General features: G+C 40.2%; 1 protein-coding gene across 3 annotated transcripts in view; it reads right to left on the bottom strand.

The window, feature by feature from the left end:
• Positions 1-3,737: 3,737 nt before the first annotated feature.
• ANXA4 (annexin A4) overlaps positions 3,738-18,313 on the bottom strand; it is a 159,285-nt gene continuing 144,709 nt past the window's right edge. For all 3 annotated transcript variants that reach the window (XM_053200721.1, XM_027072294.2, XM_027072293.2), the window contains 6 exons: positions 18,201-18,257; positions 12,972-13,065; positions 9,092-9,187; positions 8,502-8,560; positions 7,165-7,287; positions 3,738-4,819 (listed from right to left, as the gene is read on the bottom strand). In XM_053200721.1, the coding sequence (XP_053056696.1) occupies positions 4,760-4,819; positions 7,165-7,287; positions 8,502-8,560; positions 9,092-9,187; positions 12,972-13,065; positions 18,201-18,257 (489 nt within the window). In that variant the 3' untranslated portion in view covers positions 3,738-4,759. The remainder of the gene's footprint in view (positions 4,820-7,164; positions 7,288-8,501; positions 8,561-9,091; positions 9,188-12,971; positions 13,066-18,200; positions 18,258-18,313) is intronic.

Below are 18,313 nucleotides of genomic sequence, written 5' to 3'. Positions count from 1 at the left end.
TGTGGAGTTTCGTTAGGTCTTTGTGTTTCTTAAATATCGGCCTTCTGCCGCCCTGGACGGGTTATGGCAAAGGTTCCCTGCACTTCCCAGCTTCCCTTCTAGCTGCAGTGAAACGTCTGAGTAGGGTCTGTACCAGTACTGGCAGGGCTTACAGTGCCTTATGGAGGCCGGAGCAAAATTTACAGCTGTCTGCCTTGGACAGCCAGCTTTCACTCCCTGACACCATTCTGCTACTTTTTAAATAAAGTGTTTACAATGAATTACTCAGAGTAATACGGTAAACACCTATGGTTCCACCACACGTATGATAATTTAAAATTAAAATAGCTTTGGGGCGCTTGGGTGGCTCGGTCGGTTAAGCGTCCGACTTCGGCTCAGGTCATGATCTCACGGTCCGTGAGTTCGAGCCCCGCATCAGGCTCTGTGCTGACAGCTCAGAGCCTGGAGCCTGTTTCAGATTCTGTGTCTCCCTCTCTCTCTGCCCCTCCCCTGTTCATGCTCTGTCTCTGTCTCAAAAATAAATAAACGTTAAAAAAAAAATAAAATAGCTTTGATTCATTCTCTTCAATAGGACACTATAGATAGAAGCTCCGTCTCCATCTCTGTCTCTCCCTCCACTGTGGTGACCACTATCCTGAGAATAGTGTTTATCGTTTTCCCATGCATGTTCTTAAACATATACCCATAAGCACTGTATGTTCTTTAGCACATTTAGGCATGTAATTAAATGGAATCATATTGTACCTATCATTCTGCACCTTTCTTCTTTCTCAAAATTTTACTTTTAAGACTTATCCAGTTAATCTCCAGTTAATTTTCATTGCTCATTGTGTCACTAATCCACAATTTGTTTATCTTTTGAGGGAGTTAGGTTGTTTCTACTTTAATGTTCTTATAGAGTAGCAATGAACACCATGTACAAAGATTCACCAAATAGATTCCTAGAGGTAGATTTCCTGGGAACTTTCCACCTCTATTAGCTATTGCCAAGTTCTCTGGAATGATTAAACCAATTTATACTCTCATCAGCACCACATGTAGTTTGGGGACCTGAGTGGACTGGTGTCTGACTCATGCCTGAGAAATTTGAATCAGGAGAAGCTGGCTGAAGCAATTTGGTAGGGGGGGGGGGTGGGGGCAGGAGGGGGGGGAGCAGACAATGGTGGCAGCAAGGGGATTAGTTTTCATGCCTAGAATTTGTCAGCACAAGGGATGTGCGTGCACGTGTTTCCCATGGAGCAAGTGTGGGCCACCATAAGAGAGCCAGCATGGGATCATCTTAGATTCTGTCCCAGAGGCCTGGGTGGAAGGTCAAACTGACTTCAGCAAAGAACCTGAAAGTATTATCAGATTCCTAGGGGCTGAGAAAGGAATTGATAAAGGCACCCAGGAGAATGTCCCTAAGATTCAGCTTTAAATATCTGCCGCTGTTTCACAGTACTGATCCTCTATCACCACAGCAAGAACAGTCGGGTAAGAACTTTCCTGCTCCCCTTTACTCTTTTGGCTAAGTTTGGGCTGTGGTGGAGGGATGGGTGTGGGGAAGGAAACCAAAGTGGAGAAAGAAGAGAAACCCACCATATTCCTTACTCCTGCTGGCAATAGTCCAGAGCTGAACAATAGGCCAGAACTGAAGAAGCCTCAATTATAAATCAAGTTTGGAATTTTGACTGGACATATTAATTACTAAAATGACCATAAGGGACTGCACAGTAGGACTTTTTAAAACCTAAGGGTGACCAGAAAAGTCCCAGCACTATCAGAATTTTCATCTAATGACAGGAGTAGACTCATGAATAAATGTAAATAAACAGTGGGACAGAAGAACAAAGTTGCCTCATAATTATATTCCAAAGTCATGCTTGTTCTTCACAATAAACAAACATTCCTCCAAGGTGGCTTTATCCTGCTTCCAGTCAACAAATGTTAATATCCAGTCACCATATGCAATTTGTTTTAAAAAATTTGGTTAAATCATATATAATTTAAAGCTAAAACTACTAAAATTTTGTAATGCTCCCAAAGCCAAATAAAGTTGGAGATTCCATACTCTTCTAGGTACATATCAAAGCATCAGTACTATTTCCTGTAATTAATTGGAATGACTAAGTATTTGTACAAATAGCCTTCACCATTAGCTCAAGCACTTATAATGGGCAAGTAAAAACAAATTGAAAAAAAATCTTTGTATTTCATCTATCAAAATACAATAGATATTATAGAAGGAAAAAAGAAGGCAACTATTCTTTTTCTTAATTTTTTTTAATGTTTATTTTTGAGGGAGAGACAGCGAGTGCAAGCTGGGGTAGGGCAGGGAGAGAGGAAGACACAGAATCCAAAGCAGACTCCAGGCTCTGAGCTGTCAGCACAGAGCCTGATGTGGGGCTCGAACTCACAAACCATGAAATCATGACCTGAGATAAAGTCAGATGCTTAACTGACTGAGCCACCCAGGTGCCCCAGAAGGCAAGTAGTCTTATTTAATACAAATGTTCCACTTATAAGCGAGCATCACTTATTTCCAGAGAATAAATTAAATACATTATTTTATATTATTAAGTAGTGTTTGGTATATGTAAACATTAGTTTTATAGCAGTGACTGCACATAAGATTAAATATGTTATTTTTTCTTAATGTTGTAGTTTCTTTTTAAAAAATGTTTATTTATTTGGGGGGTGGGGGGAGATGGGCAGAGAGGGAGGGAGAGAATTCCAAGCAGGCCCCATACTCAGCTCAGAGCCCCATGCAGGGCTTGAATACATGAACCATTAAATCATGACCGAGCAGAAATCAAGTATTGTAGTTTCTTTTTTTTTTTCAATATATGAAATTTATTGTCAAATTGGTTTCCATACAACACCCAGTGCTCATCCCAAAAGGTGCCCTCCTCAATACCCATCGCCTACCCTCCCCTCCCTCCCACCCCCCATCAACCCTCAGTTTGTTCTCAGTTTTTAAGGGTCTCTTATGCTTTGGCTCTCTCCCACTCTAACCTCTTTTTTTTTTTCCTTCCCCTCCCCCATGGGTTTCTGTTAAGTTTCTCAGGATCCACATAAGAGTGAAAACATATGGTATCTGTCTTTCTCTGTATGGCTTATTTCACTTAGCATCACACTCTCCAGTTCCATCCATGTTGCTACAAAGGACCATATTTCATTCTTTCTCATTGCCACGTAGTACTCCATTGTGTATATAAACCACAATTTCTTTATCCATTCATCAGTTGATGGACATTTAGGCTCTTTCCGTAATTTGGCTATTGTTGAGAGTGCTGCTATAAACATTGGGGCACAAGTGCCCCTATGCATCAGTACTCCTGTATCCCTTGGGTAAATTCCTAGCAGTGCTACTGCTGGGTCATAGGGTAGGTCTATTTTTAATTTTTTGAGGAACCTCCACACTGTTTTCCAGAGCAGCTGCACCAGTGTGCATTCCCACCAACAGTGCAAGAGGGTTCCTGTTTCTCCACATCCTCTCCAGCATCTATAGTCTCCTGATTTGTTAATTTTGGCCACTCTGACTGGCGTGAGGTGATATCTGAGTGTGGTTTTGATTTGTATTTCCCTGATGAGGAGCGACGTTGAGCATCTTTTCATGTGCCTGTTGGCCATCTGGATGTCTTCTTTAGGTTGTAGTTTCTAACAGAAACTGACTAACACAAGTTTTTTAAAGATATCTTCTTTCAGGGCCAGGGTGAAAAATCTCCGAAGTGGAAAAGTCAATTAGAGAAAGAATATTTTAAAGACATTTTAAAGACACCATGTTTTATTAAAATTATTTTTCCACATCGTATATAAACTGAACCTTTGAATAAAATCAAGTACAACTTCAGAATAATTCTAGAGTTGAAAGGCACAGTGCAAATGTAAATTACTACAAATCAACAAAATTGAAAAATATTTAAAAAATTACTTTTAGCACAAAAAAATTCCTGTAAATAAAAGTAAATTCAGAACATTACACCATCATCAGTATAATACCTGGTTGGACACTTAGTTTTTTTCCATTCATCTTCCAGCTGGATTAAGACATTAACCATAATATTGTGGAATGTTCAGCATTTATGTTTGCTAACCAGACATATATGACCTGTATAACCACACTTAGAATTTAATTTGCTCAGACGAATTGGTGATTTTGGTATACTTCAACCTGGAGAGAGTAAGTAATCTTAATGTAAGATGTGAGAAAGGAAGTCTCCCATGCAAACTTTTGTAGAGATCAACTAACAGTATAGACAAAATCTAAACAAAGGAGATTAGTGGATGTTTTCAAAGTATGACCATGTAAAACAGCTAATCGAACTGATATTCTTAAGAACTACATGCTCACAATTTCAAATAAAGAAATTCCTAGCCACTTTGAAAACAGAATTAGGGAAGCAAAGTGATTTTACAGCAGTCTTTGAGTCTTCTGCTTTAATAGTTTTTCACCAAAACCATGAAATAAATTTAATACATTCCAATTTCTGTGAAACACAAACAAGGAAGAAATCTGTTAAAACCATGGAGTACATTTTTATTTCTAATTTAAAATCTCCTTTCAAGTTGTATAAGCTTTGAAATGCAAGTACAGCTTTAAAGCATCATAATGAGTAATTATAGATGAATAATAATACAGTCTATATCCTAAGGAGCATCTGTAGGCGTTTTAATTGGAAATAAGCATTCTGAGATAATACTAATAGCAGTGTGGAAAAATGAAGTGAAAAAAAAATTCAAAGTGTTGGGAATCCTCCTATCCTTCCTGGATTTTATTTTAATCGTCTCCTCCACAGAGAATGAGCAGTACTTTCCTGTAGTCTCCAGATGTGTCACCCTGGGGGCAAGGGAAGCAAAGGAACAATCTGATAAGCGGGTTTTCAAAAGGAATACACAGATCGGAGTCAACCATGTTAACTTTTTCAGTCTTCTCTGGCTTTTTCTCAGAGAGGTATTTTTTTATTGCAAAAGTAATACCTGTTCAATATAGGAAATAAAGACATAAAAGAACATAAAAACCCTAATTCCACCATCTAGAGATATTCTTAGTATTTTGGTGTGTGCAATATCCTTCCAGACCTTTTTCTATGTATATAGATTCCTATGTGAGCGGGTATAGTATTCTGTATTCTGCTTTTTTACATAAAAGAGATTATTTCCCTATTTTAATTTATTAAATGTTCTTCTACAACATCATTCTTTAATGGTTAAATAGTATTCTGTTTTATATAGGTAAAATAATTTGCTTACCCTCCCCCACTGTTAGATATTTCTATCTTTTCTAATTTTTCACTATTATAAATACTGTTATAATAAGCAATTGTAGTTAAATTTTTGTGCATTTTCTTGATGATTTACTCAGGATAGATTTTCATAAAATGAGAATTACCAGATTAATGATGGTGCCTTTTCTTAAAGAACATTTTTTTAATGTTTATTTTATTTTATTTTTTATTTATTTTTTTTTAACCTTTATTTATTTTTGAGACAGAGAGAGACCAAGCATGAATGGGGGGAGGGGCAGAGAGAGAGGGAGACACAGAATCAGAAGCAGGCTCCAGGCTCCGAGCCATCAGTCCAGAGCCCGACGCGGGGCTCGAACCCACGGACCGCGAGATCGTGACCTGAGCTGAAGTCGGACGCTTAACCGACTGAGCCACCCAGGCGCCCCTTAATGTTTATTTTTGAGAGAGAGACAGAGAGAAAGAGAGAGAGAGAGAGAGAGAGAGAGAGAGAGAGAGAGAGAGAGATGGAGACAGAATGCAAGTGGGGAAGGGGCAGAGAGAGAGGGAGACACAGAATCCGAAGCAGGCTCCAGGCTCTGTCATATCAGCACAGAGCCCGATGTGGAGCTCAAACCCAGGAACCACAAGATCATGACCTGAGCCAAAGCCGCTGGGTGCTCAACTGACTGAGCCACCCAGGTGCCCCAATGATTGTGCATTTTCTTAAGCCTTTTGGTACATGTTGCAAAATAGCCTTCCAGAAAGGTGCTATAATTTCTACATATAATGTTTTATGGTCTAATTATTAGATCAATTTTTGTTTGTGCTTCATGGGCACTAGAAAAGAGGGAATCTCTGTCTATTGGATTCAAAGTTTAATATATATCTCTTAAATGAAATCTTAATATATCTTTCTTCATGTTTTGTCTCATCAATCTGCCAAAGAATAAGGATGTGTTAAATTCTATCTGGCATATTTTTCCATCAATGTCTTCTTTTGGAGCTTCAAATTTCTTATTTATAGATTTGAATGCAACACTTATTTGGCACTTAAAAGTTTCATGACTTAATCTTTGTTGTGAATAGTTGCCTTTATTAATATAAAGTGATCACTTTTTTCCTATTTAATGTGTTTTCTCCTTAAATTCTTTTTCCTTATAGCATAATCCCTTTTTCCTTATAGCATAATGTTCTTTTCCCTGGCCTCTTTTTTACAGCTGCTTACATGTCACTGTATTCTAGTTGTTCCTTATAAGTATAACTTACATTTTTCTTACTTTTGTCATTTTTGCTTTTTTAAAAAAATATTTACTTTTGAAAGAGAGAGAGCGTGCGAGCAGGGGAGGGGCACAGAGAGAGGGAGACAGAGAATCCCAAGCAGACTCCCCATGGTCAGCCTGAAGCCCCCAATATGGGGTTCGAACTGTGAGATCATGACCTGAGCCGAAGTGAGACACTTAACCGACTGAGACACCCAGGCGCCCCTGGATGTGAATCATTTCTTGTCATTCTCATGCCCAGTTAGGACTCCAGGAAGTCTGCTGCCAGGTAGACAAAGGCAGAAATCCAGCGTAACTAACAGGCTTTCCCACTGTAGATCTTAGCTGGCCCTGGGTAGGGTTCTGGATGACTGACTTTGTTGCTTATCTTCCACTGTAAGCAGGCAGGCAAGGAAATGACACTTTTAAAAGTATTCATTACAATGTACTCTTTCTCTGTCGGGGGGTCAACATAATTACTATATTTAGAAGGCAAACATTTCCAGCTTCTAACCTGGCAGAGATTTAAACATCTGTGTGAAAGGAAAGAAACTGGAAATACCTGAATTAGAGTAAGATCTTTAAAAGTGGTGCTATCTGCCAGGGAACAGATAAGAAGTGTCTGAATACCTAGGTCAGAACCCCATTTCTTTTCTCAGAGCTTTCCCCTGGGCCAAGGCTGGGCTCTCATGACCTACCTTGATGAAGGAATACAGAGACTTCCCATAAAGCCTCTTGAAGTTTTCCCGGATGTCCATCATATCAATCTCTGCTCGAGAAACCATAACTCTGATAAGGGTGTCATCATCGGTGCCCAAGCCCTAAGGAAGAAAACAAGATCCATGCTGGTTCTCAGTGCCCTTCTTTAGCCTATCAAGGCAAGCCTATGCATGGCTCTCCTGATGACGTCTTTTGCACCACAAAGCCTGTAGAAGCCTGTGGAATACTGTTCCTCACCATGGTGTTCAGGGCTTTCCACAACCTACCTTTCCAACACTCTGTGTTCTGACCAGAGGAGACTACTCTCTGCCATTCGAGACACATACTCTGCTGTTCTCAGACTGCCTGCCTCACCTGCAATGATTCCTCCCCACTGAATGTCATCCTTACTTCCCCAGCCTTACCATCCTTCCTACCAGATGAAATCCTCCAACGTAAAACTCCCTTCATCTATTTTTTTAACGTTTACTTGCTTACTTTTGAGAGAGCGAGGGCCTGCACAAGTGGGGAAGAGGCCAAGAGATACACACAGAATGTGACACAGGCTCCAGGCTCTGAAGTGTCAGCGTAGAGCCCAACGCAGCACTTGAACTCACAAAACTGTGAGATCATACCTGAGCCGAAGTCGGACGCTCAACTGACTGAGATACCCAGGTGCCCCTGTAAAATTTCCTTTAAGGTCCTGCTGAAATATACCAACTTCTTTAAATATTCTTCTCTGATCTTCACCCCCTAAACAAATACTGGAAGATACTCTTCTTTCTGTGTTCCTATATATTTGGATCCTCAACTACTGTCTTATATTCTATTTTGTCCTTACTGGTATTTTGCACACATGTGTCTTCCCCTTCCTACCTTCTGATCTCTCCTGTACCTCTCATGGTTCCCAGCAGCGGTCTTTGCACAGAGTATGATGCATGGTTAGGGGCTTGGGCTCTGAAGCCAAACTGCCAATATTTGCATCCTTGCTCCATTACTTCCTCACTGAGGACCTTGGACAAACTGCACATCCTCCCTATGTCACAGTTTTCTCATCTGTAAAATGGGGGTTAATAATAGGACCTTCCCCTTAGAGCTGTTGTAGGGATAAAATTAATCCATATGTATACGGCATTAGGAATGGTGATCACATGTTATAAGTACTCAATAAGTATTACCTAGTATTATCATTAGCAGGCACTCGGTGAAGTATTTGATGAGTTGAACTGAGTATCTCAAGCTGATTTTGGTTAATTTGTATGGGAAACAGAAGTAAACATGAAGGTGGACATAAGACATGTTGGAGTCATTGAGATGCTAAAAATGAGCCATTTACCTTCATAGATTTATAAAGCCTTTCAGCAAAATATGCAGATTTGTTCCTCATGCACTTTACTGTTAAGAGATAAAAAAAAAGAAAGAAAAAAATTATAAAAGCTATGAGAAAAAAGTGGCAATTGTTCCCTCTGTTTCTACAAGGTATGAAGTAGTATTCTCTTGATTGCTCTGTCAGAAGAATTTTAGCCAAGGTCTATGTTTTATGAACATAGACCATGGAGAAATAATTAATAAAGGCAATTAAAGCAAAAGGCAGCATATAGTTTCAAAATGATTACTATGTCTACCATATGAAACAGTTATTAGTTCTAACCATCCATAGACTTACAAGAGGCAGCTAATATAGGATTATCTCTCTGGTATATTCAGATATAAAGGCACAGAGGATATAAAATATATAAAGCTACATAATATAATAATGATCAGATCATATATAATACTTCTTGTCTAAAATTCTGCATCCCATTATGAGGGACTGAAACTTTTTTTTAAATCCCTGAAAACACCTATATCCCCATGACAACAAACTAGTAAGGAGAAAAGTCGGTAAACATTTGTTTCTCTACTTCCCACCCTCTACCAACTTACCTATGGCCAGCAGAGCATCTTCAAAGCTACCAGATGTTTCAGATTTAATACTCTGCTCAATATCCTTCTGTGATATCCTTTTGTATTCATCAAACACTACAAACAATAACAAAATGGAATTATAAATAATAAAAAGAATAGAGAAAACTGAAATTTATGGAGAGAATGAGCATTCTAGAGATCACTGTTTATTTAAAAAATTTTTTTTAAACATTTATTCATATTTGAGAGACAGAGACAGAGTGTGAGTGGGGGAGAGGCAGAGGAAAAGGGAGACACAGAATCCAAAGCAGGCCCCAGGCTCTGAGGTGTCATGACAGAGCCTGATGTGGGGCTGGCACTCATGGACCGGGAGATCATGACCTGAGCTGAAGTTGGACGTTCAACCGACTGAGCCACCCAGGTGCCCCCATTTTTTTTTTTTTACAAGTATTTTTTAAAATTTTAATTTAATTTAATTTTTTAATTTATATCCAAGTTAGTTACCATATAGTGCAACAATGATTTCAGGAATAGATTCCTTAATGCCCCTTACCCTTTTAGCCCATCCCCCTTCCCATAACCCCTCCAGTAACCCTCTGTTTGTTCTCCATATTTAAGAATCTCTTATGTTTTTGCCCCCCTCCCTGTTTGCTTCCCTTCCCTTATGTTCATCTGTTTTGTATCTTAAAGTGTTCATATGAGTGAAGTCATATGACATTTGTCTTTCTCTGACTAATTTCACTTAGCATAATACCCTCCAGTTCCATCCATGTAGTTGCAAATGGCCAGATTTCATTCTTTTTGATTGCCGAGTAATACTTCATTGTATATGTATACCACATCTTCTTTATCCATTCATCCATCAATGGACATTTGAGACACCCCCATTTTTTATTTTAATTAAAAAAATTTTTTTAATGTTTGTTTTTGAGAGAGACAGAACACAAGTGGGGGATGGGCAGAAAGAGAGGGAGACACAGAATCTGAAGCAGGCTGCAGGTTCTGAGCTGTCAGCACAGAGCCTGACGTGGGGCTCAAACCCACAAACCGTGGGATCATGACCTGAGCCAAAGCCAGATGCTTAAGCGACTAAACCACACAGGTGCCCCGAAAAAAAAATTTTTTCTTAACGTTTATTCACTTTTGAGAGACAGAGACAGAGTATGAGTGAGACAGAGTGAGACACAGAATCCAAAGCAGTCACTATTTATTCTTTGGCATACCTCAGGAAGAAAGTAATTAGCAGTGTCAGAACCCAGGAGGCACAGGCAAGTGGAATGGGTGCGAGGGGAGGATGAAGGAATGTTGTGACTCTCGGAGGAGATCAGGTGAGTCCTTTCCCTTATTTGGGACCCTGTTTTCTCACACATAAAATGAACATAACATCTAGAGAGATGTGCTTTCTTTTCTCATTGTTCTCTTAACGAGCAGAACATGTCTTTTTGTAATTCTGGCCTTGGCAATCACCTGTGTGTTCCTTTTGGCTTAAAACTAGAGTAAGTCAACCCCTTGAATAATGAGTCACATTTGACACAAATGGTTGCCTCTTTTAATAGACTGTAACATAATTAGTTTTTCTTTCACTTTTTGCTAAGTATTTTCAAATGCGATGAACCTATTTTCCTCTCGCTGTCTCCTTCTGGAGCCTTCTTAGAGTGGATATCTGTTTTTTCTTCTTAACATTGCTCTCTTTGGGGTATTGCCCCAGCCCCCATCAGTGTGATTTTCACAGGGCTGTCAACCCACAGACACCCCTGCCCCCCAACATACACCATAAGCTCTACCAAATCAGTGGGCAGTTCATCGGACCACAGCCAGTCTTACCCTCCTGGGGATTTTTAAAATTTAATTAATTAATTAACTAATTAATTTTTAAAGAGAGAGAAAAAGATAGAGAGAGTCTTAAGTAGGCTCCACATCCAGCATGGAGTGGGATGTGGGGCTCGATCTCACAACCATGAGATCATGGCCTAAGCTGAAATCAAGAGTCTGATGCCTGACTGAGCCACCCAGGCTTTCCCCCTCCTGGGGGTTTTATAAATGAGCAGATAATGGGAATGGCCAAAAGCACTGAGTCAGCTTTAACCTCAGAGAACAGAAGAATTAACTGGGGAACCTGGGAAACGTCCTGGATGTCACTTTCAGGGATTCTAAATCAGCCAGTCTGAAGTAGGGGTTCAAGAACCAGCATTTTCAACAAAGACCAGACTGAGAAACTCTGCCTTACAAGTAAAATATGTGACTCCCTTCCACTGTGATCCCCAGAACTGCCTTGATTTCTGTTCTTCCTGGAATTGTTCAGCTCTTCCTTCAATTCTATGAGCCACCAATTTTTTCCATTTTCCCTCTTGTCCCATTCTGTATTATTTCTCCTTCTTACTTAAGTTGGAGTCAGTGTCTATTGCTTGGAATCAAAAGATCTCATTGACACATTTTCAAAGTCCCAGTTTTCTCCACTGTAAAATGGGGGAAATAATGGCTGCTCCAATGGGATATTGCAACAAACAATGCTTATCATATGCTTAGCACTGCACTGGGAAGATAATTAATAAAACCCTAGTTATTTGAATCCTATTATTGTTTGTTGGTAAGAAAATTATGAAGTTTTCTTTATCCAAATAGTGCTTAGATTTTCTTCCAGTCGTTTACAAGCAGATATTTTATAACTTCCCGACAATTGTGCTGAGAAGTGAAAATTGTTACAAAGGTATTTGCATGGTCTTTAACAAACCTGCAGTTCTTGGGAAATACCACCAGGTGGAGATTTATGTATTAGTAATCTGGCAAGGGGAAGAAGTAAGGAGCTGAGTCAGAAGTTGGTGCATCTGATGGTAGCCCGTGACATTTATTAACAGGTGTAATTACCTATTTTTAGGCACTGTGGAATATCTGAAATCACTGCAACTTCCAAATGTGTTGTAATTTTCAATTACTTTATGTTTTCAATTTAGCGAACTCATCCTCAAATTTCCCATAGGTTTTGTAAATTGTGTGTGATTATACAGCACGGTGGGTTTATAAAATTGTGCTGCAACATAAAGACCTAAAGAGCTTATATAAAAGATGAAATATCCTATTTAATCCTTATTGCTGTTTACAAGAAAATAAACCTGACGACAAATGTTCCACAATTTTTTTCCCAAAGAAGTTTAAAAGCACATTACAAAGACTAGCATTACCAGAAGCAAATTAAAAACATTACACATGGGAAATAAAATGTGAAACTATCCACTATTTACTCCCTAAAGAGTATCCACATACTCCCTAAAGAAATCATTTCTATTAGCTTTACAACTTGGATATTAAATAGGAATAAATATCAACCAACAATTCTACTTCATTACTCACTGATGTACTGAAGATTTTTTCTTATGTAAGTAAAATTAAATGGGGCAGGTGCCTGGGTGGCTCAGTCGGTTTAGTGTCCGACTCGTGATCTCGGCTCAGATCATGATCTTGCAGTTCGTGAGTTCGAGCACTCATAGTGCAGAGCCTGCTTGGAGTTCTCTCTCTCTCTCTCTCTCTTTCTGCTCCTACCCCACTCATTTTCTCTCTCTCTCTCAAAATAAATAAGTAATCTTAAAAAAAATTTTTTTTAATTAAATGGGGCTGCTTTAGAAAAAGGACTGACCACGAACGTTGGTTTCCTACAAACAGGAATGCCAAACCCCTACGAATACATTGTATATCCACTAATTATTCATCATTAATATTTCAGAAATTGGCTCTCATGCACACTGTTGCACTCCTACATTTCCAAGGTAAGATATCTAAGACAGTTCAGTGCAATCAGTTCTTTGTACCAAGTAAAGGGGAAAAGGTTCTAAATTAATTATGGACAATATAGTTTTCACTGTCTTTCAAACAGTTTCTTTGGAAGATGAGGCAAGTGCCTTACCATGCAACAGATGATTGCGATTCCGGGAACAGAGAACAGTTAGAAATTTCACCTCATCTGTCCCCCATTTCTTCTCTCCAGCCTCATACAGGTCCTGAAGCCAAACAAAGCACAAGTTTAAAACATCACAGAGAAGGTGCCAGGAAATATATAAATATTTCCAGAACTTCAAAGAGCTGAGCTGGCTGCGTTTTATTTTGTTGGTGATGAGGGTGGAAGTGGTGTTGGTGAGTGGCAAACAATGACTCAAGACTTTTCCTTAGGTATATGACTAATAGGACCTTTTACTATCTCCTTGAGAGGGCAAGCACCAGCAGCAGCTCCTTATATACAGACTACATGGTTCTATCAGAGCTGAAAGGAATGCCCTAGACTAGGCTTACCATACAGAAGTCACTAACCATACGTGACTACTTACATTTTCATTCATGAAAATTTACAAGTCAACTCCTCAGTCAGACTAGCCACATTTCAGGTGCTCTGTGGCCATTTGTGGCTACTCTGGCTGAGGAGTTGACTTTTAAATTTCACTTAATTTTAGTTAATTAAAATTAGCCAGTGGACACCCATACGAGACAGTGCCAATGTAGAACATTTTCAGCATCGCAGAAAATTCTACTGGACAACACTACTGTAGAATGATCTGTGATTTGCCGAAGGCTACACAAGGTGTCACAGTAGAACCAGGACCCCATTAGTAATTGTTTATATTCCAAACAGGTAGGACTATAAGAATTTGACTCTGGCCACTTTAACTATATTACTGATAAATCAAAACTACTATTCATGTTACCTCACTGCTATTTTAAAAAAACAACAGGAAAATAGCAACTGTTGGCGAGGATGTCGAGAAACTGGAACCCTGTGCACTCTTGATGAGAACATAGAATAACGCAGCCTCTATAGAAAACAGTATGGCTATGCTTCAAGAAATTAAAAATGGAATTACCATATGATCCAACAATACTACTTCTGAGTATATAGCCAAAAGAATGGAAAGCAGACCTTACAGAAATATCTGTATATCCATATTCACAGAGCATTATTCACAACAGCCAAAAGTTAGAAGCAACTCAACTGTCCATCGACAGACAGATGAATGGATAAACAAAATGTGGGCTATACAAACATTGGAATATGATCCAGCCTTAAAAAGGAAGTAAATTCTGACACATGCTACAACCTGGATGAACCCTGAGGACATTATGCTAAGTGAAATAAGCCAGTTACACAAACACAAGTACTGTGCGATTACCTTGTATGAGGTGTCTAGTCAAACTCATAGAAACAGAAAGCCAGAGAGTGGTTGTCACTGGCTGGGAGGAGGGGGAAATGAGGAGTTGTTTAATGGTATAGAGTTTCAGTTTTGCAAGGTGAGAAAGCTCTGGAGATTGTTTGCACAGGAATATGCACATAGTTAACATTAGTGAACTTAAAAATGGGTAAGATGGCAAATTTTATGTTATGTGTGTTTTATTTTAAAAATGTTTTTGGGGGCGCCTGGGTGGCGCAGTCGGTTAAGCGTCCGACTTCAGCCAGGTCACGATCTCGCGGTCTGTGTGTTCGAGCCCCGCGTCAGGCTCTGGGCTGACGGTTCAGAGCCTGGAGCCTGTTTCTGATTCTGTGTCTCCCTCTCTCTCTGCCCCTCCCCCGTTCATGCTCATGTTCTGTCTCTCTCTGTCCCAAAATAAATAAACGTTGAAAAAAAAAAATTTAAAAATGTTTTTGGAGCACCTGGGTGGCTCAGTCCGTTAAGTGTCTGACTTCGGCTCAGGTCGTGATCTCACAGCTCGTGGGTTCAAGCCCTCCGTCGGACTCTGTGCTGACAGCTCAGAGCCTGGAGCCTGCTTCAGATTCTGTGTCTCCCTCTCTCTCTGCCTCTCCCCGCTCACACTCTGTCTCTCTCTCTCTCTCTCAAAAATAAACATTTATTAAAAAAAAATTTTTTTTTTAATTTAAAACCCTACTGTTTATTTACAGTCAGCAGCTGGCTTGTTAAGTTTCTCAAAATGCCCTTAACTGACACATTTTTGTCACTCATTGGGCTTCCCTCCATCTACTCATCTATTCTTTCACTTCTTTGTCTAATTTCCTCACTGCTTTAGAGTCAATTCACAGAACCATGGAATTTTAAAGCTCAGAGGGCACGAAGAGTTCATTTAAGTAATAAAGTAATAAGCTTTAAAATTCAGATTTTCCTGTTTCGTCTAAGATCACTTCTTGTCGGCTCATCTAGCTCCTTTATCTTTTCTTGCCCTCCATCCGGCTCCGTTTTCATCTCTGTCCTTTTCTCACTGCCTTTTTATTTAGCTCTTGTTTCACTGAAACCTGTTTTTCTCTTGTGTATTTTAGGGTCCAAAGCCATGTGAAATCTGCCTCTTCTTGACAGTGTGGCCCTGTTTGCCTCCCTTGCTGCTTCTGTTTGTTCACAGGCCACGTAGCATCTGAGCTGAGGGTTTGCTGACTGTCACGCTTTTTCATTTTTAAGTGATGAGCAGTCTATCCAGATCTGTTCTTTTCCTCCAGAACAAGGTGAGGGGATTCTTCTCAGAGCTCCTCACTTTTTATATGGATGGAGTTCCAGCAGGAGCACCAGTTGCTAGTCCACGGAGGGCTGCTGAGACACAGGAGTTCCCTGAGGAATTTCTTCTGGTTCGCACAAAGCCACTGTGCTTTGAGGTTGGGGGCATTGGCCTCTTTTCTGTGGCAGAAATGTCCTTCCTGCATCCTTGGCCCAGGTTTGCTGCCCATCTGGCATTTTAACGGCCCTCCTCCATGGTTTCCAGTGTTGATGCAGATTTTCCCTTTTTTAGATTTGCTGGTTTGTTTGTTTTTCAGGAGAAGAGAACCAAAATGTGTCATCCAGCCAAAGCTCTGAAGGGCATTTTTACTGTAGTTTAAAAACTTTTTTTATGTTTATTTTTGAGAGAGAAAGAGAGACCGAGCCCAAGCAGGGGAGCGGCAGAGAGAGAGGGAGACAGAATCTGAAGCAGGCTCCAGGCTCTGAGCTGTCAGCACAGAGCCTGACGTGGGGCTCAAACTCACGAATCTTGAGATCACCATCTGAGCCGAAGCTGGACACTTGACCGACTGAGCCACCCAGGCACCCCTAGGGTAGTTTTAATATATCATGAGTTTCTTTTTATTTTTATTTTTTTAATTTTTTTTTTTTAACGCTTATTTATTTTTGAGACAGAGAGAGACAGAGCATGAACGGGGGAGGGTCAGAGAGAGAGGGAGACACAGAATCTGAAACAGGCTCCGGGCTCCGAGCTGTCAGCACAGAGCCCGATGCGGGGCTCGAACTCACGGACCGCGAGATCGTGACCTGAGCCGAAGTCGGCTGCCCAACCGACTGAGCCACCCAGGTGCCCCATGAGTTTCTTTTTAAAGTAGGAATTTTGAGCACTCCCTATGATGTCCTTCAGTGCCAGTTTCATCCCAAGAACAGATGAAATTGGACTCGTTGGATAACAGCCTTTTTAAATTTTAAGATTTCTACCTTCTGTAAGTTACCATGACCTGATTCCACCTGCCCTGATCATTCTTCTCATCTCAAACTCATTTACTTTCCTCAAAATCCAGCTATAACACCTAGTGGTTGCAACCACTCCCCCTGCTGCTGATACAAGCCACAGCAAAGGCTGACAAGGTTTTCCTACCGTCTTATCCTACAAGAGCTGAAATATCAGTGGGCATTGGTCTTAAATTCCTCACCTCTTGGCGAAGGATCCAGAAAAACCTACTCTGAGTTCTACTTCCTCTGTCCAACTTTCCCAGCCCAAACTTGGTAGGAAACCCCTTTCAGCTGATCACTTCCAAGAGGCTCCTTGAAGAGCCCTCAAAACAGTTGATTGAACTGCATTTGTTTAAAAAAATCAGACAGACCTGGATTCAAGGAGCCCAATTCTACCAGCTAGGAGATCTTGGACAAGTTATTTATTTATTTATTTATCATTTACCATAGTTAGGAATGATTTTTTTGGATAAGTTATTTAAATCTTCACATCAGTTTCTTAATCTCTAAAGCAGAAGTAAAAATATCTACTTCACAGATGTGTTGTGAGGAAAAAGCGCAAAGCAGTTCATGCAATGCCTGGCATCTAAGAAACGCACCAACAATTGACAGTGGCTATAATGTCTCAGGAATAAATTGCTTGCTAACTCTTCATTTAGTTTGAGATACACCTGTGCTACGGAGGCTCCTTCCATCATACCCAAAAATGTTGTCTTTGAGGTAGCTGAAATTCATGTAAGCAACCAGGAGTTCAGCGTTTTCAATACCTTCTCCCTCCTCAAAGCTTTTGTTTTAGAGGCAATTTCCTATTTCTCTAGTATGGGATGGGCCTCCCTGCATCCTCAGAACTCTTATGACACACATACCCCTCTCCCTCTTGGTGAAAGCAACGGGTTCTTTCCTGCAGAATCCATAGTGGTTCATACCTTGCATAATGAATGGGAACAGTTCTTCCCCATGGTTGTATATTGGTTGAGAGTACAGGATCTAGATCCAAATTGCCTAGGTTCAAATCCCAGTTCTGCCATGTATTATCTGTGAACTTGAGCAAGGAACTGGACTTCTGTAAGCCTCAATTTTCTTGTCCATAGAACGGGGATAGCAATACTTGGTTCACAGGGTTATTGCAAGGATTCAATGACATACTTTGTGTCAAGAGCTCAACAGTGTTTGGTACTTGGTAAGGACCCACTTTTTATTAGTTCTTATTGTCAGTGTTACCTGGCTGCAGTAAATAGATCAGGCATCAGTGCCAGGGCAGCATCAGTGGGCTGGGCACCAGGGAAACAACTGCCTCTTGGGGTTTGATATTAATTTTACCCCAATGGGGTACACACTGCGCCAAGCTGTTTAACACAGGTGCTGTCAAATGTTCTCTCTGGGGAAGTAAAAATGCAAGGTAAATAAAGCAAAGGCAGGTCCCTTCACCTTCAAGTGATTCCAAAGATGCTCCATGGTTCTCTGGGGTGGCCATACCATGGTCCCAATGTCAAGAACACACGGAGGCTTATATAATGATGCCCTGTATCACCCCCGAGCCCCAAGTATCTCTGCAAGAAATTTCTGCATTAAAGGTTATCTATGGGAACCTTTTTTTTTTTTTTTTTAATATATCCCAGCCAGGCAATATACACTGAAATATAAGAGGGGATCCACCAACTAAGGCATGTCTTACTGGCAAAAGAAAAGAAAGAAATTTCAGTTCTACTAACCTGAGCATCCTGTCTCATGAGAGCATCATCCAGATAATTTCCTTCATCCCTGCCACCCTGAGAAAAACAAAACAGAGAATGAGAGAGTATCCATGAAGACGGTGGTGGGGCAC

Source organism: Acinonyx jubatus, chromosome A3 (genome assembly GCF_027475565.1).
Source record: "Acinonyx jubatus isolate Ajub_Pintada_27869175 chromosome A3, VMU_Ajub_asm_v1.0, whole genome shotgun sequence".
In the NCBI taxonomy this organism is placed as follows: Eukaryota; Metazoa; Chordata; class Mammalia; order Carnivora; family Felidae; genus Acinonyx; species Acinonyx jubatus.
Note: the sequence above shows the minus strand (reverse complement) of the source record. Positions and strands in the feature narration are given on the sequence as shown.